General features: G+C 42.3%; 1 protein-coding gene across 2 annotated transcripts; it reads left to right on the forward strand.

Annotated features, from left to right (window-relative positions):
• The first annotated feature begins 2,190 nt into the window (after positions 1-2,190).
• Positions 2,191-24,367, forward strand: LOC115174632 (protein sel-1 homolog 1). 2 transcript variants are annotated; one of them, XM_029733359.1, is made up of 21 exons: positions 2,191-2,661; positions 2,921-2,964; positions 3,272-3,476; positions 4,121-4,288; positions 5,052-5,157; positions 6,904-7,066; positions 9,009-9,062; positions 9,559-9,618; positions 9,737-9,818; positions 10,665-10,819; positions 11,690-11,746; positions 12,106-12,174; positions 12,338-12,415; positions 12,815-12,877; positions 15,728-15,815; positions 16,820-16,968; positions 19,263-19,428; positions 20,059-20,136; positions 21,175-21,347; positions 21,432-21,560; positions 21,855-24,367. In XM_029733359.1, the coding sequence occupies exons 1-21, from the start codon at positions 2,607-2,609 to the stop codon at positions 22,149-22,151; spliced, it is 2,439 nt and encodes an 812-aa protein (XP_029589219.1). In that variant the 5' UTR covers positions 2,191-2,606; the 3' UTR covers positions 22,152-24,367. The 2 variants fall into 2 exon arrangements, with proteins under 2 accessions (XP_029589219.1, XP_029589220.1); XM_029733360.1 differs by having other exon boundaries at positions 20,062-20,136.
• Positions 24,368-24,991: the final 624 nt, after the last annotated feature.

Below are 24,991 nucleotides of genomic sequence, written 5' to 3' on the forward strand. Positions count from 1 at the left end.
CCTAAGTGGATACCAGATTGCATACCAGAGAGAATACTATAGACATCAAGAAAGCCAGTCAGTCGATTATTGACAAGTTTTTCCAATACTTTTGATAAACAGGGCAAAATAGAAATAGGCCTATAACAGTTAAGATCAGCTTGATCTCCCCCTTTAACTAAAGGACGAACGGTGGCTGCCTTCCAAGCAATGGGAACCTCCCCAGAGAGGAGAGACAGGTTAAAAAGGTCGAAGATAGGCTTGGCGATGATAGGGGCAGCAACCTTAAAGAAGAAAAGGTCTAAAACATCTGACCCAGATGTTTTTTTGGGGTCAAGATTAAGGAGCTCCTTTAGCACCTCGGACTCAGTGACTGCCTGCAGGCAGAAACTTTGTAGCAGGGCAGGGTAAAAAGAGGGAGAAGCATCATGGATTGTCGCATTAGAAAGGGTGGGAGATGAGGAAATGTTGGACGGGCAAGGAGGCATGTCTGAGTCAAATAAGAATCCTGACTTAATGAAGTGGTGATTAAAGAGCTCAGCCATGTACTTCTTGTCAATAACAACCACATCAACTTTAAGGGACATGGGCAGCTGTGAGGAGGAGGGTTTATTGTCCAGGTATTTAACTGTTTTCCAGAACTTCTTGGGGTTAGACCCACAGAGAGAGAACTGCTCCTTAAAGTAACTAACTTTGGCCTTATGGATAGCCTGAGTGCACTTATTTCTCATTTTCCTGAACGAGAGCCAGTCAGTCTGAGTATGCGTGTGCCGAGTCTTTCGCCAAATGCAATTATTGAGGTGGAGTAACTCTGCAAGATCATGGTTGAACCAGGGGCTAAACCTGTTTTTAATTCTCATTTTCTTTATGGGGTCATGTTTGTTGACAATACCACTGAAAATATCAAAAAAGAAGGTCCAATCATCTTCGACAGAGGGGATCAGGCTGATTCTATACCATTTTACAGAGGCCAGTTCATGAATGAAGGCTTGCTCACTAAAGTTTTTTTAGCAAGCGTCTATGACAGATCAGGACAGGTTGTTTCACTGAACAGCCATTCCGAACACAGGCTGTGAAACAGTGATCACTAAGGTCATTACAGAAAACACCAGACCGATTCCTATCAGGATTATTTGTGTGGATAACATCAAGAGTAGCCTTTTCTGGGTGTTTGGAGTCATACCTTGTGGGATTGGTAATCATTTTAGAAAGATTTAGGGAGTCCCATTGCTTTAGGACTTGGTCAGGTGGTTTAGGTCACCTCGCAGGACAAATTCAGACTTCGTATAAGGGGCCAGGAGAGAGCTTAGGGCAGGTAGGGTACAGGCTGGTGCTGATGGAGGACGATAGCACCTAGCAACAGGCAACAAAGAGCTATTTGAAAGTTTAATACTTAAAACAAGCAAATCAAATTGTTTGGGGACAATCTTGGGAGACAACCGAGCACTGAAGGTGTTGCTTGGTAAAGATTGCCACTCCCCTACCTTTGGAACATCTGTCTTGCCGAAAAAGGTTATAACCAGAAAGGTTAACATCAGTATTCAAAACACTCTTCCTTAACCAAGTCTCAGTAATGACCAACACATCTGGATTGGAGCTGTGAACCCACACTTTCAATTGATCCATTTTAGGTAATAATCTTCTAGTGTTAACAAATATGTACATGCACATTTCCAGATATCATCAACAGTAATACAATCAAGGCAGGGCAGAGGACAGGGAGAGTTCTGCAGTGCTGATTTATGCCATCTGAATATGCATCAGATGGCAACAAGATCCTGCTGTACAGCAATGGCCCTAAACATGATGGGATGTTAATTGCTTAATTAACCCAGGAACCACACCTGTGTGGATTAAAGCGCCTGCTTTCAATATACTTTGTATCCCTCATTTACTTAGTGTTTCCTTAAGTTTGGCAGTTAACAGTAGCTTACTATACCCATTATGCTAAAATGTGTTGATTTGCTAGTAGTACTTCAATACTTGCTCTTTGGGGGCTACCAAATACATTGTATTGCTTGCCACACAAATTTACATGACAGATGATCCCAATATGTGTCAGAAGGCGTTTCGGCTGTCGTGGACGAACCTGTCTACTGTACAAGCAAGAAACGTGTGTGTGCACACCCGATTGGATGACATGTCCTCTACCATCAACGATTGGTCAATGTCAGTCATCGTGGTCTAGGATTGGTCTATCGGAGGGATTAGGAAGTGGTGTTTAAGGGTCAGGGGTTACTAGCTGTTGTCTTAAACGGCGAACGATATTAGCTAAGTACAGCTGATTGTTGCTATTTATTAACAAGCTTCAAAGACCAGGAACACTTACATATAACTAGCTGACGAAATATTTATATCAAAGCCAATAGGCGTTAACGTTGTAGCTTTTGTTTCGCTAGCATGTTAACTTTAGCTGTTAGAACGCATTCGTTTTTTTAAACTGCACCTTCCTTTCAATAATTATTTATTTCGTGGGCTTTGTCCTGATGAATGTTAGTTAGCAGCGTATGTACGAGAAGAATAATCCTGTAATTTAATGTTTAACATTAGCCACGGAGCTCATTTTGTTAATTAGCTGGCTAGCAATCGTTAGCTTGTTATCTAAAGGGTCATTAAATTCTACGAGGATGATTTTGCCTATGGTGATTCTCCTAATAGTTTTCTCACACGGAACAACAGCTGGTAAGTAAAAATAAAAAGTCAGCCAGGTAGATGTCAACGTTGAAACTATTTGACAGATTGTGTAACGTTAGTGCTGGCTAGCATTGCATTAGCTAGCAAGCTTGTCATTTTCTGAGGCACTAACGTTAGTTATCATTACTGGCAGCAGGAAAGTGCTTTATTCTACGGAGTCGTGTTCTTTGGATGAATATTGTTTGTCAGCTGACTGATGCACAATACCTAATCAATTACTTTTTTCTTTGATGTTGTCTTTCTGAAGATGAAGAGCCAGAGGGGAATAATGATCATACTCCTGAATTGAAGGTAGCTTGCTGGAACTTAAATATGAACCTACTGTGCTCTTTTCTATTGCATTTAGACGTGGAAGTAGGCCTACCTATCTTTTTCAATGTTTATAAGAAGCTGTTTGGTATCATGCAAGCAAAATATAGGTTAGCATTATAATTGGCAAAAGCAGATTTGCTTTGCAAAGAACCAACCATAAGAAAACGTGTATAGCCTTGGTCTCACTCAAATCCACTAACCTTCAAGCTAATGACAATATAAAAACTGAAGTTATTACATCATGTAACCCCTTTATCTCCTCATATTGCTTGTTTTCCCCTTCTAGTCTTACCACGAGCCCAACTCTGAGGAGGATGAGGTCCCAGTAGGTGCCAGGATTGTAGCAGGAATGGTGACTTCCCCCAGGGAGGCCTCGCAGGCCGAGGGGGAGAGAAGACTCGATGGTGGCGTCCAGGAAGGTGGGCTGGAGGGGGAAGAGAAGGAGGACTTGCCCACTCAACCTCCTCCCGTCGTTGAAAGGCCTAAAGAGGGTAAGGAGCCGTAAGATAGCCTTTATTGGCAAGGGGTCACTAGTGGCCATTGCAGTTTGATTTCTATGACTTGTCTGTCTTGACTAATAAAATAATTGCGGAATGTTACATGGAGAAGTGTCATATCTATGTAGAAATTAATTATGATATCTGTCTGCAATCCACTGAAAGTTTCACTCCATAGATTTCAGCTACCCCACATTTATACCTCTAGAACTGGGAACATGTTTGTAGCGACAATATCTTGGCTGAGAACATTGAGGAAGCATTTTGAGAAATTGGGACAAACTAAGCTTTGCTGACACCTGGCCTTGAGCATAGCATCAATGCGATGTCTTTTTGAACTTGCGCTCAGTGTAACGGTTGGCCCTCGTGGGAAATTAAAACACGCTTGCACTTGTGACATCTCTGAAAGTACTCTGGTAAAGGGTATATGCACCATTTGGCCACTGTACTGTAGGGTTTCTTTCATAATTTAACCAGAATGGTTCAATCTTTAGCTTACTTAAAACAGATTTGAGCTTCAATTTGTTTGCCACCCACACACACGTTCATCACCGTTCATCACCGTCCATCTGCTTCCTGTCATTGTTTTTGCTTACATACCACTCTGCCCCTACCATCTGATTTTTGGTTCACCGCAGTTCCTGTGGTGAATGGCGGCACAGCCAATGGGAACCCCTGTCTCTTCCCCTTCCTCTTCCTGGGGAAGGAGTATGTGGACTGTACCACCGATGGACGGGGGGACGACCGCCTGTGGTGCGCCACCACCTACGACTACGACAGGGACAAGAGATGGGGCTTCTGTGAGAGTAAGTCTCCCTTAAAGCATACACGTGTTAAAAAGTTTTTTTATTTTACCCACCCTGTTTCTCTGCCTTAGAGGGACTCGCACATGGACACACCACTTACGTGGCTGAAGAAAATTGTCCTTGACGGATGAATAAAGTTGCTTTGTGTTTAGGGTTGCAAAACTACCTGCAATTTACCAAAGTTACTAGAATCTTTAACTTTGGTGATTTAGAGTTGAATAACTTTTACAATAATGCATTCATGTGTGTTCATTTTTATTATATCTGTCCATATTGTCTGAGTTTCTAGTGGAAATACCTTATTCTTAAAGAGTAAATAGCCAAATTATTTTCAATTCACTTTTCAATCAAGCAACTCTTCCAGCTATTGTAATTTTTCATAACTGCCACCAGTTTGGCGCCAAAACATTTACAAAGACATATTGACATGGTACAATAAGTGTGTAAATATAAGGGATATTTCATAATGAAACCCTCGTATTCAACACCAATGGTATATTTAGGATGTTTTACAGCTTTGCCATTCTATTTTTTTAAGAATCATTTTATTATATATTTTACATGTGTTAAGGCCACACAGCGGGACGGAATTAAGATGCTTGTGATAATCTGAAGTACCCAAAAAGGCCACTAGATGCCATTTGATAAAATTCCCCCCAAAACTTTGAAAGTTACATAAAATGTTTGTAGTTTACTGGTAAACTTAGGAAGTTACCAGAAATATACCCTCCCTTTGCAACTCTAGTTGTCTTTTATATTGTAGCGGAGGAGCAGGTGGAGCAGAGGCATCTAGCGGAGGAGACCGAAAAGGAGTACCAGACAGCCCTCCGCATGATCAATGGAACCAACCGGAAGAGCCAGAAGAAAGAGTGAGCTCTCCTTCTCCTCTTCATTGTCTCATCTACAGTGTTCACCTTTAATGTTCATAAGTGCAGTTGCTGACAGCAAGAACACTCTAGAAATCCCACAGTCTTATCGTTCTTCCTCTTGCTTAAGAGATTCCCTTAAAACACCCCACTTCAATACAGCTATGACTTCTGTGTAGCTGGTTAGTGTCATTAGGTCCTAATCTATGGATTTTACGTGACTGCTAATACAGATATGCATCTGTTGGTCACAGATACCTTAAAAACAAAAAAGATGGGGGGGGGGGGGGGATGGTAAGGGCCATGGATCAGAACCATCTGTGTGACCACCATTTGCCTCATGCAACGCGACACATCTCCTTCGCAAAGAGTTGATCAGGCTGTTGGTTGTGGCTTGTGGGAATGTTGTCCCACTCTTCAGTGGCTATGCGAAGTTGCTGGATATTGGCGGGAACTGGAACACGCTGTCGATCCAGAGCATCCCAAACATGCTCAACGGGTGACATGTCTGAGTATGCAGGCCATGGAAGAATTGTGTACATGGCACGACAATGGACCTCAGGATCTCGTCACGGTATATCTTTGCATTCAAATTCCTATCAATAAAATGCAATTGTGTTCGTTGTCCATAGCTTATGCCTGCCCATACCATAACCCCACTGCCACCATGGGGCACTCTGTTTACAACGTTGACATCAGCAAACCGCGCGCCCTCCTGACACCATACACGCAGTCTGCCCGGTGCAGTTGAAATAAGGATTAATCCGTGAAGAGTACACTTCTCCAGCTTGCCAGTGGCCATTGAAGGTGAAGTTGTTACAACGCCAATCTGTAGTCAGGTCAAGACCCTGGTGAGGACAACAAGCGTGCAGATGACCTTCCCCGAGATGGTTTCTGACAGTTTTTGCAGAAATTCTTCAGTTGTGCAAACCCAGTTTCATCAGCTGTCCGGGTGCTAGTTTCAGACAATCCCGCATGGTGAAGAAGCCGAATGTGGAGATCCTGGGTTAGCGTGGTTACACATGGTCTGCGGTTGTGAGGCCGGTTGGACATACTGCCAAATACTCCAAAATGACGATGGAGGCGGCTTATGGAGAGAGAAATGAAGATTAAATTCTCTGCCAACAGCTCTGGTGGACATCCCTGCAGTCAGCATGCCAATTGCGCGCTCCCCCAACTTGAGACATCTGTGGCCATTGTGTTGTGACAACTGAACATTTTAGTGTCCTTTTTTTTGTCCCTAGCACAAGGTGCACCTGTGTTATGATCATGCTGTTTAATCAGCTTCTTGATATCCCACACATGTCAGGTGGATGGATTTATCTTGAAAAAGGAGAAATGCTCACTAACAGGGATGTAAACAAATTGGTGCCTTTGTGCATGTGAAACATTTCTGGGATCTCTTATTTCAGCTCATGAAACATGGGACGAACATTTTACATGTTTAGTTTATATCTTTGTTCAATATATTTAGGATTGCCATAAACGGGTTGAATGCTCATTGACTCTAGACATTTCAGCTTTTAATTTTTAATGTCTAAAAACATAATTCCACTTTAACATTATGGGGTGTTGTCTATCTGTCCAGTGACACAAAATGCCAATTTAATATATTTTAATTTCAGACTGTAATACAACAAAATGTAGAAAGGGTCAAGGGGTGTGAATACTTTCTGAAGGCTCTGTACATCTACAACACCTTTTAATTTACTCAACCTTCCTCCTATTCTTCATCTTATTCCTCACCAGGTTGTATGAGAAGCTATTGAAGGTTGCCGGCAAGGGCCACCACAAGGCCATGGAGAAGGTGGCCTATGCCATGCTGTTTGGGGACTACATGGCCCAGAACATCCCAAAGGCCAAGGAGCTGTTTGAGAAACTGGCCCTGGAGGGCTCCCCCAAAGCTCAGATGGTAATGGAACATTCCTATTTAAACTTAATGGATCCATTGTAGTCTCATTGACCAGGTTTTACATGTGCATCGTATTCCAGGTTGTAGCTCATATCTCGCTTAATGTCTTATTCGGAATAAGCTGTTCAAGTATCCATGAATAAACAGAATATTCGTAATTGAAGTTCATATGGGTTAAATGGAATAGTTACTGAAATATGGACACTGACTAGGTCTATAGCCTCTCACATGTAGCGTTATATAATATTAACTCCTACTGAATTATTTCTTGCAGTAAAAATGATAAATGTTTTTTTCCCCATTCAGCATCACTTGAAATGCCTATGTAATGTGTTTTCTTTGACACTGTTATGCAAGCAGACAGTATTTGCGTCCAAGATGAACTGAAGTCTTTATCAGAAACGTGTTTCATTGTTTATTCAGCTTTTCATTTCCTTAACTGTCAACTGATGACATTTGGACATTTTGCACAGAACCCAGCTTTCCATTGTTTTGGAGTTATTGCATTTTCTCCCTGGTCCCTAAATGGAAAAAGGCAAATTTAGCTGTTTTAAATAGGTTACTAATGCATTCATTCTATCAATGTAAGACATTCTGGTGAGCACTACTTTATTTAGTCTTCTAGGGCAACAAGTTGACAGAAGAGAAGCTGCATGTATCTAACTATAGTTGCCAAACAAATGGCCTACCAAATGTCAGAAAATATAATATGGCCTACCAAATGTCAGAAAATATAATATGGCCTACCAAATGTCAGAAATTATAATATGGCCTACCAAATGTCAGAAATTATAATATGGCCTACCAAATGTCGGAAAATATAATGGCCTACCAAATGTTGGAAATCATAAGTTGTCTAAATTAGGCTAAAAGTAGGCTGTACGGAGCATGAGCAAAATATATTATAGAATTATGGTGACTCGAACTACGTAAGTAGCCTACTTTTATTTAGTGATTTGTTTGACAAAGATGAAAGCATCATCACAATAAGAAGATATTGGTCTGCATGTAAACGTGGTCATTGAGACAATGGGGTTTCAGGTTGTCTTCAGGCATTATCTAAGATGTCAACATGCCCCTTATGGGACAGTGCGAGACTTGGGCAATTAAAACTTTTTCTACTTATCCACAGTCGGATGAACACGTGAATATACCATTTTTAGTGTCCATGCAGTTTGGAGGTAAGTTGAAGGTAGTTTCTGTGGGGATTGCTAACTAGCATTGGCACAATGACTGGAAGTCTACGTTGCTAACTGATCCCATTGGCTTCCAGTCATTGTGTAATGCTAGATCATGCGGAGATCATGCGGCCCTCACGTGTGGGGAATCTGATTGTTGTTTACATCACACCACCACGTGATTTGGTCGATTGTAGCTCACCACTGCCAACAATTGGTCTGCATGGCTAGCTAATGCAGAGAGAATTCTCCATATGATGTTGAGAAATAGTGCATTGAGGGTAGTGTCGGGAAATACATTTACAAAAAAAAAAAAAAAGTTATAGGTAACCAGATTGTGACTACAACTAAGTTACTAAGTCTTTGACCACACTGTTACTTTGGTGAGTAAAACCTCATGCTTCCTACCATTTTTTTTAATTGCGCAAATCTCACACTATCCCTACAACTGTAGTCCTATTGGGACATTTACACATCCTCTGTTGCTGCTTAAGGCTACAGCCATGTAGATTTTGTGTTAAAATTACTGATTGACCTTGTTTTTCAATGGGAGTCATTCGTTGATGGACGATGAACAACAGTTGATTGCCCATCAAAGACAGCACAATGACAGTCTTTTTACGTATGCAACTCGCTTAAAAGAAGTTGACAGACTTGAATTTAACTTTTGACGGACAATTGATGAATGCATATATGATTTCATCCGTGTTCATGCGTCTCTGTGGTTGTAGGTAGCCTAACGTTCTACCCTGTACTTCCTATAGGCACTTGGCTTCTTGTACGCTGCCGGGTTAGGAGTGAACTCCAGTCAAGCAAAGGTACCAACACCCAGCCTCTCCACTTTCTCTCCCCAAACCTCTTTCTTTTTTCCATGTAGCCTATATACTGATCAAAAGCTCTGTTTGTTCAGATGTAGCTTTTGTAGTAGAGCAGGGCGACATGGACACATCCATATTATGATAAATTGACTGAATTATAATAAGTAGAATCATGAGTTTATAACATTACAGTGCACCACATTTTTTTATATTACCCTTAAATATTACTACTATTTTAAATGTTGTAGCTATCAATTGTCCCATTTAACAATCACTGATATTAGCAAACTTACTTCATTTCAAACTTCACATTACTCTAGTAGGGCCCTATAGGTTATTTATTGTAATGAACGACATCAGCAGGAAGTCCACAATAAGTTGTCAGTTTGGTCGGTGTTGATTATCTTTGGTTTATCTTCCCAGCTCTATTTCCTAGATAATGTCAGTTGGCTGCTAAGCCTGGAATGTAAAGCATAACCCTCCAACTCTGTTTCAGGCGTTGGTTTACTATACCTTTGGGGCTTTGGGCGGAAACCTGGTGGCTCATATGATTCTGGTGAGCTACTTCTGCTCTTTGTATCTTTGAGTAGAGAAGCCTTATGTCTCTTGTTCTTCCTTGTGGATATACTGAATAATGACTTACTTTCTGTCCTTTGCTACCGTTCTCTCTTTAGGGATACCGATACTGGGGTGGTGTGGGCGTACCCCAGAGCTGCGAATCAGCACTGACGCACTACAGACTGGTGGCCAATCACGGTAGGAGGCCACCCCCTCTCAACCAACAGTCTTTCACTGTCTCAGATGAGTTTGTCTCAGTAGCTAGGTTTCTATACAATAGGTGACAGATTTTCATGTGAATATTCTAAATTCGGCATGAAAACAATTTGTTTTCATCATATTGACTTGTTGCGGATAAAACATAGTGCATAAAAAAAAAAAAATTACCGTTGCAGTTAAATTCCCATGTACCAAATACAAGTTATTTTCAACTCTACTAATGGTTCTGCCGCCAAAAATGTTGCGTAATTTAACAAATGTGCTCACTAGGGTCTTGGCACGTGTGTTCTAGCCAACAGCTCATGGATTCAGTGCGGGTATAGCCTACATGATGAGATTATTTTTGTCAAATGGCAGGCAAGCATTGATCATCATGTCACCAGAATAATAACCTCTATTTATTGTCTGGGAGCATCAAGCTCATCACTGTGCACTTTCACCACCCTGTGACTTTCTCAGTTTATTTCCTCTTACTTATTAACATAATACATTTTACAGACACAAAAAGATCCCATCTTGTCTAAAGTATTTTGTTGACATTTGGCGTGTTTACAGACAGATTTTCTGTTTCCATCAGGCCTGTCGTGAAATGTTTTATCCGACATAAAAAGGTTGGATGGAAACCTGGTTAGTGTTTTGAATTGGGAAGACCTGCATTTGAAAAGCCCTAAATTATAGGTGCTGCAAACTGACTAAAGGAAAGGCTGCATTCAAAAAGTCACCTTTTGATTCACTGCAAGATTTTAGTCCTGAGGCTTTCTTTAGGGGTTATGTAAAGAGCAGTGAGTTTTTTTATTTTTCATTCTTTCTCTCCTTAACCTCCAGTGGCCAGTGACGTGTCCCTGACTGGGGGCAGTGCGGTGCAGAGGGTGCGTCTGCTGGATGAGGTGGAAAATCCGGGCTCTACCAGCGGAATGCTGGAGGAAGACCTGATCCAGTACTACCAATTCCTGGCTGAGAAGGGAGACATCCAGGCCCAGGTTAGGGTTAAGATGGGGCACACTGCTCTTATGAGGTTTTTCTTCTTCTGCATAGGAAATTCTTTAGGATTCTTTGCGATGGGGAAAGGCATTCCGTATCAACTTGAATGACTAAAACTAAGTATAAAGTATGTAGAAAAACATAATGGACCTATATACATTTTTTTTTATAATGTGATATTTAAGAATTAACTATATAAAATAACTAGACCAGGGGTGTCGAATTCAATCGCAGCACGGGCCATATTGGGGGAAAAAACAACATGCATATAAATGCCACCCAAACTGGACATTGTTTAAAAAAAAAAAAAAATTTGAATGGTTCTTCATAATGTCCACTTACAAACGTACAGTATGAACGCGCACTGGCTGGCTCGTAGGTGGGTGGGTCTGGGAGGAGGGGTATGTGGCAATACACTTCCATTTGGTGTGCAGCATGTTGGCAGTGCTTGCTGGGACTTGTTGTACAGTGTTTGGGGCTGTATGGAAGTGGGCCAAAATGAATTGACAACCCAAATCCAGCCTGCGCAATGATATAAATGTCACTAGCCAGATGGCCCGCGGGCCTCGTGTCTGACATGTGAGCTAGACAGTCAGGGAGAATGGAAAATTCCGTAAATGATGAGTTCAGGAGTATATTTGGCAGCAAGGCATTATACCGTTCCTCGTGGGAGTTAATGGAAATATTCTAATTATCTAATTTTAAAGTTTCTCTGGTGCTTGCATGAATATAGCATGATAATGAGTAAGCGGGTAATGATTGAAAAGCTGGGCCCTGGTCAAAAGTGGTACACTATGTAGGGATTAGGGGGCCATTTGGTACTCCGACGTGGTGTTTCGCGCTATGACCCCATGCTTTGCTCCTAACAGGTGGGACTGGGCCAGCTGCATCTGCACGGTGGTCGGGGGGTGGAGCAGAACCACCAGGTAACGTTTCCCTGATCCATTTTCAACCTTGTTCAAACACTATAGATGTAGGATCTTAATTTGATCACCCTGTGCAGGAAATGTAAAACTTGTAGTGTATTTGAAGTTTAAAAAGACTTCTGAAGTTTGTCATATCCATTTTGGCATTTCAGACTTGATTTTCCCTTACAAAAAATTAATCAATGCTAAAAAACAGTTATAATTCACATTTCCTGTGGCTGCATGATTGTTTTCATGCTGTAGCAAACTGGCTCAAATTAAGATCCTACATCTGTAGCTCTGTCATGCTCACTCCTGTATTTAGTGTGAAGTTCATGTGTGGAGATGGTCGCAAATGAAATGTTTTTTTTTGTCGACAGCGGGCCTACGATTACTTCAACCAGGCCGCGAATGCTGGGAACACGCACGCCATGGCTTTCCTTGGGAAGGTAAGATTATTACATGATCTTATAGGCCTGTAGCACTGTGGAGAAATAAGCAAGTAACTCTACCCTTACTCTGTGGCTGTGCAACCATTTAGTGGTTTCTCTTACTCTGTTTTCATTTGTTCTCTTCACACTCTTTTTTTTTTTCTCTCTCACTATTTTTCAGATGTACTCGGAGGGCAGTGAGTACTTGTCTCAGAACAATGAGACGGCCCTGCAGTACTTCAAGAAGGCCTCTGACCTTGTGAGTCCAAACCTTGACTAGAATGGACATTCTATTTCTGTGGTCCAACTATGGATTGTTATGCATCCATAATAATATCTATATAGCTCTGTTTGGTTTCTTTTTACTATTATCAAACTATTCACTCCTATGGATATCTTGCACATAGCCCACAGTGCCTGTACTGAATGTAACATTTACCAATATAAGAATCCACTTATAGTGGTCAAACTGTTGGACAGAAACATTCCTATACTGCACATGCTATTTCAGGATCAATCTGTTATATTAATAGTAAAATTTAACAGGTTTATATATGTGGTTCTTTCAAGAGTGTACTATTATTTTCAATACTTATTGTTGTCTTGGGTGGTTTCTGTCTCTTTTTTGATGTCGTTACTCGCTGTTCTTGTCCTCTAGGGTAACCCTGTTGGGCAGAGTGGGCTGGGCATGGCGTACCTGTACGGGAGAGGTGTGCCAGTGGTGAGTGACCGCTCTCCCTCTGCAATTCTACACATTTTGCTATGGGGTGGAGACAAACGTTTGCAGTTTTTAATGATATCTGCATGAGAGTGACTAACAAAATCAATCGGGGCCCCCGGTTGGTAATTCGACTATGATTACTTCAAGTTTAGATAGTCTAGTGGCCAGCTAACTTAACCAATCTAAAAAAAAGATTAGCTGTCAGTAGCTATATTTCCATGAACTTGTCCAATATTATTTTTTGTTGTAGACATTTAGAACGTTTGCATAGAGAATGTAGGCGACAATTGCCTGCTAGGGTGCGTTTCCATTTAACTAACTTGTGTTGATAAAAACAGCTGGATGTAATAACGTCAAACCCAAAAACAAAAAAAAGTTTTAAATAAAAATGGAGTAGGTGAAGTGTTTGCAATTAGTCATATTGCGTATTAATACATTGGCGACTGCCTGTGTGCCCTCCCACCGATCTTTCATGTCTCAGGTAACCTGTGAAAGCCAGCATGGATAGAATACAGTAATTGACCAATATTTGCCATATTCTAATCATTATCATGTGCCAACGTATCGCCACGGGCCGTGCCATGAACTTGTACTTCTGTAGATCTGTAATCATTGGATGTTGAAACTTGCAATCAGAAAAGCAAGGCGACGCAATTCAGGCGTTCTTGAACGTCAGGATAATCCTTGTCCTGCAAAGAAACATTATTTTTAGAGTTACATTTTTATTTTGCAAGCAGTAGGCATTTAGAATGAAATGTGGAGTGTAGCTTACAGTTAAATGATATCACGTGCCCTGCGTACCTTAAAGTATTCAGCAATAATTTATTCGGTGTACTTTCCATTTGTCGCAAGTTAACAAAAGAAAAGTACATCCCCTGTTGAATGAATAAAAATGCTGTTGATATTTACAAAATTTCTCATATCTGCTGTTACCATGACGCAATTATTGTTTTTGCGACATTGCTTTTGTCGAAATAAACCTGGGTCAATGGAAACCTGCCTACTGACTGACATAGCGAGAGAACTGCTGATGCACAACCAAATTTGCACCTTTTGTATTTTACTATTCTAACTCTTAACAGTAAGTTGAGACCCCCACTTAAAAAAAATTTTTTTTTGGGGGGGTGGACTTGATCGAGCCGCCAGTTACCCATCCCTGCTTTGCACTGTAGTTACATTCCTAAATTGAGCTTTTGTAGACATTGGCATAGACAATAGAATCCAGCAGCTGTGTACGGTAGGTTTACAGTGCATTTGGAAAGTATTCAGACCCCTTCACTTTTTCCACATTTTATTACCTTACAGCCTTATTCTAACATGGATTAATTGTCATTTTTTTCACACACGACCCCATAATGACAGAACAGAAACAGGTTTTTTGAATTTTTTGCAAATGTATAAGAAAACATACCTTATTTACCCAAGTATTCAGACCCTTTGCTATGAGACTTGACATCTTAGCTCAGGTGCATCCTGTTTCCATCGATCATCCTTGAGATGTTTCTACAACTTGATTGGAGTCCACCTGTGGTAAATTCAATTGATTGGACATGATTTGGAAAGGAACACGCCTGTCTAAATAAGGTCCCACCGTTGACAGTGAATGTCAGAGCAAAAACCAAGACATGAGGTTAAAGGAATTATTGTAGAGTGCCGAGACAGGATTTCTGCAGCATTGACGGTCCACAAGAACACAGTAGCCTCATCATTCTTAAATGGAAGAAGTTTGGAACCACCCAGACTCTTCCTAGAGCTGGCCGCCCAGCCAAACTGAGCAATTGGGGGCGAAGGGCCTTGGTCAGGGAGGTGACCAAGAACCCAATGGGCACTGACAGAGCTCCAGAGTTCCTCTGTGGAGATGGTAGAACCTTCCAGAAGGACAAGCATTTCTGCAGCACTCCACCAATCAGGCCTTTATGATAGAGTGGCCAGATGGATGCCACTCCTCAAAAAGAGGCACATGACAGCCAGCTAGGAGTTTACGAAAAGGCACCTAAAGGACTCTGACCATGAGAAAAAAGATTCTCTGGTCTGATGAAACCAAGATTGAGCTCTTTTGCCTAAATGCCAAGCATTACGTCTGGAAGAAACCAGGCACCGCTCATCACCTGGCCAATACCATCCCTATGGTGAAACATGGTGGTGACAGCAGCATGCTGTGGGAATGTTTTTCAGGGACTGGGAGACTAGTCAGGATCAAGGAAAAGATGAGCAAAGTACAGCGAGCTCCTTGATGAAAACCTGCTCCAGAACCTCAGACTGAGGTGAGTGTTTACCTTCCAACAGGACAACGACCGTAAGCACACAGCCAAGACAACGCAGAAGTGGCTTCGGGACAAGTCTCTAAATGTCCTTGAGTGGCCCAGCCAGTGCCCGTACTTGAAACCGATCGAACATCTCTGGAGAGACCTGAAAATAGCTGTGCAGCAACGCTCTCCATCCAACCTGACAGAGCTTGAGAGGATCTGCAGAGAAGAATGGCCGAAATCCCCAAATACAGGTGTGCCAAGCTTGTAGCGTCATACCCAAGAAGACTCAAGGCTGTAATTGGTGCCAAAGGTGCTTCAACACAGATCTGAGTAAATGGTCTGACTACTTATGTAAATGTGATATTTCCTTTTTTTATATATACATTTGCAAAAATTTCTGAACCTGTTTTTGCTTTGTCATTATGGGGTATTGTGTATAGATTGATGAGGGGGGGACAGTTTAATCAATTTTCGAATAAGGCTGTAACATAACAAAATGTGGAAAAAGTGAAAGGGTCAGAATGCACGGTATGTCGGTATTTCCTGTGTGATTTACACAATTTTGTTTGTTTGTGTGTGTGTGTGTGTGTCCATCCTCCAGAATTACGAGTTGGCACTGAAGTACTTCCAGAAAGCAGCGGAGCAGGGCTGGGTGGATGGACAGCTTCAGCTGGGCACCATGTACTACAGTGAGTGTGTGCATGTGGGACTGTGTGTGTATAGACCACCCCTTTTTTCTGATGTTGTATAGTGTAAAGCAGCCTCGCCCCTTTTGGTTTCCTGGAAGTGCAATGTTAGTTGCCCACCAACATTCTGCTCCCAACTCTGCACTCTCCGCAGCAGGGGTGTTATCAGCGGGGTGTCAACGGCTACTCATGAAATGATTGGCCACCCTTAGTGCCACCTCATTCTCATTGACAGCGCTCTGACCCAATCTGGTTCGGAAAAAAATCCCTCACTGGAAAACGATGTCTTGTTTTTCTCTTCACAAAACTACCACTAACAGGTCCTGATCATCATCATAAAGGGGAAACATTTGAACAAATACGCCCATCTAACGCAACAATGCTGTAAAGTTAGTAATAAGGGATATGCACCTTTTCAAATGATTTTCTACGGATATAAAGCGCTCCGCACATCATCGTTAACAGCTGATTACAGAAATTATTGCTGTTGATATGCAGTCATTGTCAATTGTCTACTTGAGTTGCGAGGTCATTTTCTAAAAGGAAAAACTGCGTTCTCCATTATGAGCCGCGTCTCGCACTACTGAAACAGGTATCTTTCTCGTCAATACCACTGTTCACCATTTGCTCCTGTTTCAGCAGGGTGTTATTCCCTTTCTAATGAGAGTTGAGACCTACAGTAACAACATTAAACAGCTAAAAGTCTTTCCTTTTTTTTAACCAGTACATACCCCCATTTGACACACTTTCTTTTGCCCTGTATTTGATTTGTGAGCTTAAATTTGGTGGGCGGCCTTTTGTTAAACATGAAACAAAGTAGGCCCCTAGACTATTAAATAAAAGGCATCGTAGTTTAAGCCAATTTTAAATGCTATTTGTGATACAATTTGCTGATTTCTCATGGCCACCCATGACTGGAAACGCTATTTTTATTCTCTTGCACACCATTTTTCTTTGTTGGGTATCTCACTCACTTTTGTCTATCCATTCCTCCTCTTCCTCCCCAGATGGCATCGGGGTGAAGCGTGACTACAAGCAGGCCTTCAAGTTCTTCAATCTGGCCTCGCAGGCAGGGCACATTCTGGCATTCTACAACCTGGCCCAGATGCACGCCACAGGCACCGGCGTGCTGCGTTCCTGCCACACCGCCGTGGAGGTGAGCTAGCTAGCCATTAGCTAGCTGCTGTACATGCAGTGCATTCAGAAAGTATTCAGACCCCTTGACTTTTTACATTACTACCTTATTCTAAAATTGATTAAATCGTGTTTTTCCCCCTAATCAAGCTACACACAATACCCCATAATGACAAAGCAAAAATAGTTTTTTAGACATTTTGGAAAATTTGATAAACAGAAATATTTCATTTACATAAGTGTTCAGACCCGTTACTCAGTACTTTGTTGAAGCACCAATTACAGCCGTGAGTCTTCTTGGGTATGACACTACAAGCTTGTCACCACTGTATTTGGGGAGTTTCTCCCATTCTTCTCTGCAGATCCTCTCAAGCTCTGTCAGGATGGATGGGGAGCGTTGTCGCACAGCTATTTTCGTGTCTCTCCAGAGATGTTAGATCGGTTTCAAGTACGGGCTCTGGCTGGGCCACTCAAGGACATTCAGAGACTTGTCCCGAAGCCACTCCAGCGTTGTCTTGGCTGTATGCTTAGGGTTGTTGTCCTGTTGGAAGGTGAACCTTCGCTCCAGTCTGAGGTCCTGAGCATTCTGGAGCAGTTTTTCATCAAGGATCTCTCTGTACTTTGCTCCGTTCATCATTTCCTTGATCCTGACTAGTCTCCCAGTCCCTGCCGCTGAAAAACATCCCCACGCTGCCACCACCATGCTTCACCGTAGGGATGGTGCCAGGTTTCCTCCACGGTCTGAGAGTCTTTAGGTGACTTTTGGCAAACTCCAAGGGGGCTGTCATGTTCCTTTTACTGAGGAGTGGCTTCCGTCACCATAAAGGCCTGATTGGTGGAGTGCTGCAGAGTTAGTTGTTTTTCTGGAAGGTTCTCCCATCTCCACAGAGAAACTCTCGAGCTCTGTAAGAGCCATCAGGTTTTTTGTCACCTCTCTGACCAAGGCCGTTCTTCCATTTAAGAATGATGGAGGCCAGTGTGTTCTTGTGGACCTTGAATGCCGGAGACATTTTTTTGGTACCCTTCCCCAGATCTGTGCCTTGACACAATCCTGTCTCGGAGCTCTACGGGCAATTCCTTCGACCTCATGGCTTGGTTTTTGCTCTGTCATGCACTGTCAACCGTTGGACCTTTTTATATAGACAGGTGTGTGCCTTTCCAAATCATGTCCAATCAATTGAATTTACCACAAGTTGTAGAAACATCTCAAGGATGATCAATGGAAACAGGATGCACCTGAGCTCAATTTCGAGTGTCATAGGAAAGGGTCTGAATTCTTATGTAAATAAGGTATTTCTGTTTTTTTTATTTTTAATACATTTGTACACTGAGTAAAAAAATATTTGATCAATTTTAGAATAAGGCTGTAACCACAATGTGGAAAAAGTCAAGGGGTCTGAATACTTTCCGAATGCACTGTAATTGCCAAGTTACAGTATTAGCCATTAACTAGCCATTTAGATGGCGCTCTATAATTGGAAAGCTGTAGGATTAGCAATTAGCTAGCTTGTTCAGAGGCCCAGCGCTTCAGTTAATTAGCCTTTAAGTATCAAGCAACCCTGCTACACTAGCCACCTTGGAGCTAGCCGTTAGCTAGCCTTTCACAGTTTATTAGCTTTTCGTTAGCTGTGCATTAATCGTCATTATAAACTGGGTGTTTCGAGCCCTGAATGCTGATAGCCATGGTATATCAGACCATATACCATGGGTATGACAAAACATTTGTTTTTACTGCTCTAAATACATTGGTAACCAGTTTATAATAAATAGCAATAAGGCATCCCAGGGTTTGTGGTATATTGCCAATATACCACAACTAAGGGCTGTATCCAGGCACTCCGCATTGCGTTGTCCCTAAGAACAGCCCTTGGCCGTGGTATATTGGCCCTATACCACACCCCCTCGGGCCTTAATTGCTTAAATAAGCCATCTGTTAACCTTTATCCGTTAGATCAATGCATGAATCACCACTTAGCCATCTTCTAGCTAGGCATGAACCAATTAACCACCTGTTTAGCAATATATTGTCCTCCATTAGCCATCATTCAGCCGTTCATTATTTAGCCATTTGCTACTCAGTGTCAGTCATTGTCTAGCCAAAACCTACTTACCCATTCCTTAGCCATTGATCCACAACCAGGTTCGGGTACATTTTTATCCTCCCAATGATAAAAGTTCAAATCGGGTTGTGTAATCAGGTCCTAGATCTGTGATTATGGGCAATTTCTACCTCGAATTGTCTTAACAGCCCCTTTTTTGTTCTTGTCTCTGTGTTTCTAACTGAATGTGTCTGTGTCTTTGTGTGTCTGCGGGCAGCTCTTCAAGAATGTGTGTGAGCGTGGGCGCTGGTCGGACAGGCTGATGGCAGCCTACGGCAACTTCAAGGACGGCGACATGGACGGGGCGCTGGTGCAGTACCTGCTGCTGGCCGAGCAGGGCTACGAGGTGGCGCAGAGCAACGTGGCCTTCATCCTGGACCAGAGTAAGAACAAATACACAGTATTTGTCATAAGAATCCCCTAGATAGCTGACAGGGGAACTGTTTTGAGATCCGTACTGTTTAGCAGCAACCATCTTAGAACCTCCTCAGCCCAGTTCTGTTTCTCCCCTTTCTCCCTGAAGTGTGCGCTTGTTCACTCCCCCGCATGGCTTCAAAAGCATTTGGATTGGGGTAAGCATGGGCAAAAGGGAGCCATGATCCTTCCTTTTTAAATGAATGAGGGGAGGGGAACAACTACATGCTTCGGGAGAAAAATTGTTTCTATGTACATTGGTAAGACACCAGTGCTTCCACTTACCTCTCTCACCAGAGAGCACTGTGACCCTATAACATGTGAACCAAGCATATGGCCTGGGGACTGTCTGTGGCCCCGCCATCTGTTGTAATGTGTTCAGAACACTAATCACTGGAAGGCAATGAATCCCCTGTGGTTGTTAAGATATGAAGAAATTGCTACACCATGTCAAAACAATACATTTCTTTGTGCAGCTCTTCTGATATCTATTTACAGACATGACCTTTGAATGTGATTAATAAGCACTTCCGATGATATTAAACCAGTTGGTACCATTTTGTATTTGAATTGTGTGTGCGTGCGTGTTTCGTTTTAAGTAGAGGAGGCGCAGATCTTCAACGAGAATGAGACATACCCTCGAGCCCTCCTCCATTGGACCAGAGCAGCAGCACAGGGTTGGTGGAGCCTCCTTCATAAATCACCCTTCCATATTTTTGCTGTACTGAGCGGCCATCTTGTCTTTGTACCCTTCAGTAATTGTAGGGGAGGATAGTTGGATGAAGCTAGGGGGATACTGTATCTTCAACTGTGTTGCCCAGGGCCAAGCTTTTCAAAACATTTCATCCAGATCAAAATTATCCTGAGCTGTGTTAAATTCTGCTTCCCCTTCAGATGTGGTCCCTCATTTTTAGATGCAGTTTTAAGACAAAATGGAAGGATCCCATTTATATGCTAAAACAAAGATCATGGTATATGAGCCCATGATATTTGGTTTGAAAAACTGGGCCTGGTTTATACAGGGGCTAGGATAAAGCTTCGGGACTACCACTTCTACGGTTATGGTACTAACCAGTGGTGGAAAAAGTTCCCAATTGTCATACTTGAGTAAAAGTATTGATACCTTTTTAATAGAAAGTTACTCAAGTGACAGTCACTCAGTAAAATACTACTTGAGTAAAAGTATTTGGTTTTAAATATACTTAAGTATCAAAAGTAAATGTAATTGCTAAAATATACTTCAGTATCAGAAGTAAAATGTATAAATCATTTCAAATTCCTTATATTAAGCAAAGGGTTAAATATAGACGGTGCCCTTTTCTTCTTTAAAAAAAATGTAAGGATAGCCATGTGCACACTCCAACACTCAGACATGACTCACAAAATATGTGTTTAGTGAGTCTACCAGAACATAAGCAGTAGGAATGACCACGTGTTCTCTTGATAAGTGTGTGAATTTCACAATTTTCCTGTTCTGCTAAGCATTCAAAATGTAATGAGTACTTTGGGTTGTCAGAAATTTATGGAGTAAAAAGTACAATATTTTCTTCAGGAATGTAGTAAAATAAAAGTTGTAAAAAAATATAAATAGTACACATACCCCAAAAAACTACTTAAGTAGTATTTTTACTTAAGTACTTTACACCACTGGTACTAACGTGTGTATGGTTCCAGTACTGACTTGTGTGTACTGTATGTTCAACTTTGTTACCCAGGTTATACAGTGGCTAGGATAAAGCTGGGGGACTACCACTTCTACGGGTATGGTACTGACGTGGACTACGAGACCGCTGTCATTCACTATAGGCTGGCCTCGGAGCAGCAGCACAGCGCTCAAGCCATGTTCAACTTGGGTTACATGCACGAGAAAGGCCTGGGCATCAAACAGGTGGGCACACGCACATAAACAAACTCATTCATACACACATGCAACCCTATAAGTCTAACCCCTTACTCTTTCCCCCTCCTGTAGGATATCCACCTGGCCAAGCGTTTCTACGACATGGCTGCCGAGGCTAGTCCCGAAGCCCAGGTGCCCGTCTTCCTGGCTCTGTGTAAATTGGGCCTGGTCTACACCCTGCAATACCTGCACGACCTCAACGTGAGTGTACAGTACAGAGCGCTTCCTGTATCCGGTGCCTCTGGGAGTTTCATTTCCCTGGTCGTTTCCATTTCAACTCACGGGGGCCAGGCTCAATGTTTGAGGCTAACTTAATTTATTACATTTGTACAGGATTCATGTGATTGTACTATGTTTGTTCAATGTAGTCAATGCTCTCTGTCTCTCTCTCTCTCTCTCTCTCTCTTTCTGCTCCCTCCGACCTCCCCTCTCTCTTTCTCCCCTCCCACCCTGTATCATCTCTCTCCCTCTCCATCCTCCCTCCCCCTCCACCAGATGAGTGAGGTGGTCAGTCAGGTGGACCTGGACCAGCTCCTGGGCCCTGAGTGGGACCTCTACCTAATGACGGTAATCGCCCTGCTGCTAGGCACCGTCATCGCCTACCGCCAGAGACAACACCAGGCAATGCCCCCTCCTCCCCCAGCCAGGCCTCCTCAGGAGCAGGCCCAACCTGAGGAGCAGGCCCAACCTGAGGAGCAGGCCCAACCTGAGGAGCAGGCCCAACCTGAGGCCCAGGCCCAACCTGAGGCCCAGCCTGAGGCCCAGGCCCAGCCCGAAGAGGCGCAGCAGTGAGCGATAGAGATGGAGTGGGAAGAGAGGAAGGGAAGGCGATATCACGACCCATACCCTCTAACTCTTCTCTGGGGGGTTGGTGGGTAAAGGCAGACTAACTTGCTCCCATCTTGGGCACCACCTTTTCCCTCCTGACTCCGGCATGTTGACCACAGACTGTAGGCTACTGAATAGGCCAGACTCGCCCTACTTAACTCTCCGTCTCTGTCAATGCTCTCAGACCTCCCAAGTTGAAGAATGAAGAAAGGAATCGGTGAGGGGGGGAGTGGAGCAGGTTGATGGACAAGGCCAATGAATAGAGGCTGTAGAAAAGACAATATAGACTCAAAACCTCTTAGTGTGTGACTCAGGGTACCGGCAGCAGAATCACTTCTCAGAACTAGCCACGTGGGGCGATCGAGGCATCTTCTTAATTATCGTCCGATCTGCGAATGAAACCGTCTTGTTTTGTGCGCTCTAGTAGTGATTGTGCTTCGGAAACAATGGCCAGATTTTTTTTTCTTCTGCTTTTCCTTTTCAGATTTTACATACGAGTTTAAGGTTACGAAATAAGATTCCAGATGACGACATAAACCTTGCAATACCAACATATTCGTCAGGTGGCAGCAATCAGAACTGGGCACGTGAAGTCATCTTCATCTCCTTTTGTCTTTAGCAAAATGTTTTCACGAATACGTTTTGTTAGGAACATGTTTTGTAAGAATGTTCTGTTCATAAACAATGATTCTTTATCAAGCTAGTTTTTTCCAGCATGCTTTTGTCAGCACATTTGCTTGATTGGCAAGCGTTAAAGCGTTTTGTGTGCAAATATTTCTTTAGCAAATGTGTTGTCTTCCAATGCAGACGTCTTCTTCAGGATCTTATTTTGTTAGCGAATATGCTTTGTTAACACATGTTAAACTAAGGAAGTAAACATAAACCTGTCATTTATTTGACGTCCAGTTCAAAACCTTTCACTACGTAGCTGAGCGTTGGTCAACTTGTTTGAGTGGACCAAGTAATGAAATATATTGTTGTCAGTCATTTCAGCTTTGCTATGCTATGGTCATGCATCAGAATGAAGGATAGAGAATCCTTTGCTACTCCTTCACTAGCTCCCCCATTTCCTTCCTCAGTGCAGCGCATGATTCTGTGTCTCAGGTAAGGTTTGATTCTTGAGATATTATTCATATAGCCTAATACGGATAATATCCTTGAGATAATATTATAGGGATATTGTAGAATGCTTATCCCCACCGTAGGTGCTCCCTTACACCAAAATCCTGAGTGAATGCATTGTTCCATCTACTAGTAATTGGTAGTTTGTGGCACCATGGTTAATTTTCTCCTGTTTAAACTGTTTGATTTGATAAGTTGGACTGCAACAGGAAGAGGGATGGCGGCCTTTTTGTCAAGACTCATTAGAAGAAAGCAGTGACTTTTTCAGACAATTTGACTTTGTTAGACGTGGTTCCACTCAGGGTCAGAATCAGGGTGTCATTGTCTGTCAATTGTCGAAAGGAAAAACCCTGACTGACGTTTTTCAAAATGATTCTGTAAAATTCCCCCATTAACATCCAGTACATTGTCACAGTGAGAGACAGAGAACCTGCAGAAATAAAATTGTGGTTAAATTCATTCTATCAATGTTATCAGTAATAGGGCCAGACTCTACATTCATTTGTAAGGGAAGAGTAGAGGAAGTACAACCCTTTTAATGGTTTAATTTTTCCAGTATTTCTATGGATTTCCAGTACAGTCAGCTACGGTGTTAAGTGAAATCTGATTTATTATATTTTCAAATAAGTTTTACACATTTCTCAGTTCTCGGAAGGATTGCCAGTACCGGCCAGATTGTGGATTTGTGCCATTCAGAGGTTGAATGGGCAAGATACTGGTTTGTGTCAAGAACTGCCACGGTGCTGGGTTTTTCATGCTCAACAGTTTCCTGTGTGTATCAAGAATGGTCCACCACCGAAACGACATCCAGCCAACTTGACATAACTCTGTGACGCATTGTTGTCAACATGAGCCAGTATCCCTGTGGAATGCTTTCGACACCTTGTAGAGTCCAAGCGAATTGAGGCTGTTCTGAGGGCAAAAGGGGGAGTGCATCTCAATATTAAGGTGTTCTTAATGTTTTCTACACTCGGTGTATGTTATGGTTATAGTGACTCTTGACTTTTCTGTCCATAATAATGACATAACAGGTTATAAACACATTGGGCAGTTGATAACTGACTATGCAGCTGTTACAGAAACCAATTTAGGAAAATGTGTTTGCTTTTGGTATTCCTTAGCCATCTACATAAGTGGAATGACCATGACCAGATTTGGTGGGAGACATTTTTTTCCAACAAGGATTTTTAGATTCCTGATGGAGTTCCAATCCACCCAACCCTATTAAGGACAATGGTAAAGTCAGCTGTTGGACATGAGAATTCTGTTATGTCATGCTATGGGGGCCCGACCAGTCGGGGTCTCAACTTACTGTTAAATTAGAATAGTACACAAGGTGGAAGTTCAAAATGTGGTTGTGCATCAGTTTACTCAATTACCCATGTCGGTTAACAATTTTTAGTTTGGTAAATTATTCTAGACAGTTATTAAAACTTGTAGTAATCATAGCACGTGTCTGGTCGGTATTTGGCCATCACAATTACTACTCCACCACTATCTCTCCCCAGCAAGGCTCCTATTAAAATAATGATGCTCTATGAGATGAGGAATCTGTCTATCCTTGTTTGGAAAACAATTCCATGAGGCACTTATTTCTGCTGTGAAGGGAGTAGATCTATTTGTATTGGATTACATTTTCTTTTTTACATCTGAGCATTACTCGGATGTGTGAAAGAGGGTGA

Source organism: Salmo trutta, chromosome 35, assembly GCF_901001165.1.
Source record: "Salmo trutta chromosome 35, fSalTru1.1, whole genome shotgun sequence".
Taxonomy (NCBI): Eukaryota; Metazoa; Chordata; class Actinopteri; order Salmoniformes; family Salmonidae; genus Salmo; species Salmo trutta.

What these genes read in the sequence shown, in the direction of transcription:
- LOC115174632 (XM_029733359.1), top strand. Translation starts at nt 2,607, where the DNA reads ATGATTTTGCCTATGGTGATTCTCCTAATAGTTTTCTCACACGGAACA. An exon ending in CGTTGAAAGGCCTAAAGAGG is followed by an intron (nt 3,477 to 4,120) that starts GTAAGGAGCCGT and finishes GGTTCACCGCAG; the next exon opens with TTCCTGTGGTGAATGGCGGC. An exon ending in GCTCCCCCAAAGCTCAGATG is followed by an intron (nt 7,067 to 9,008) that starts GTAATGGAACAT and finishes TACTTCCTATAG; the next exon opens with GCACTTGGCTTCTTGTACGC.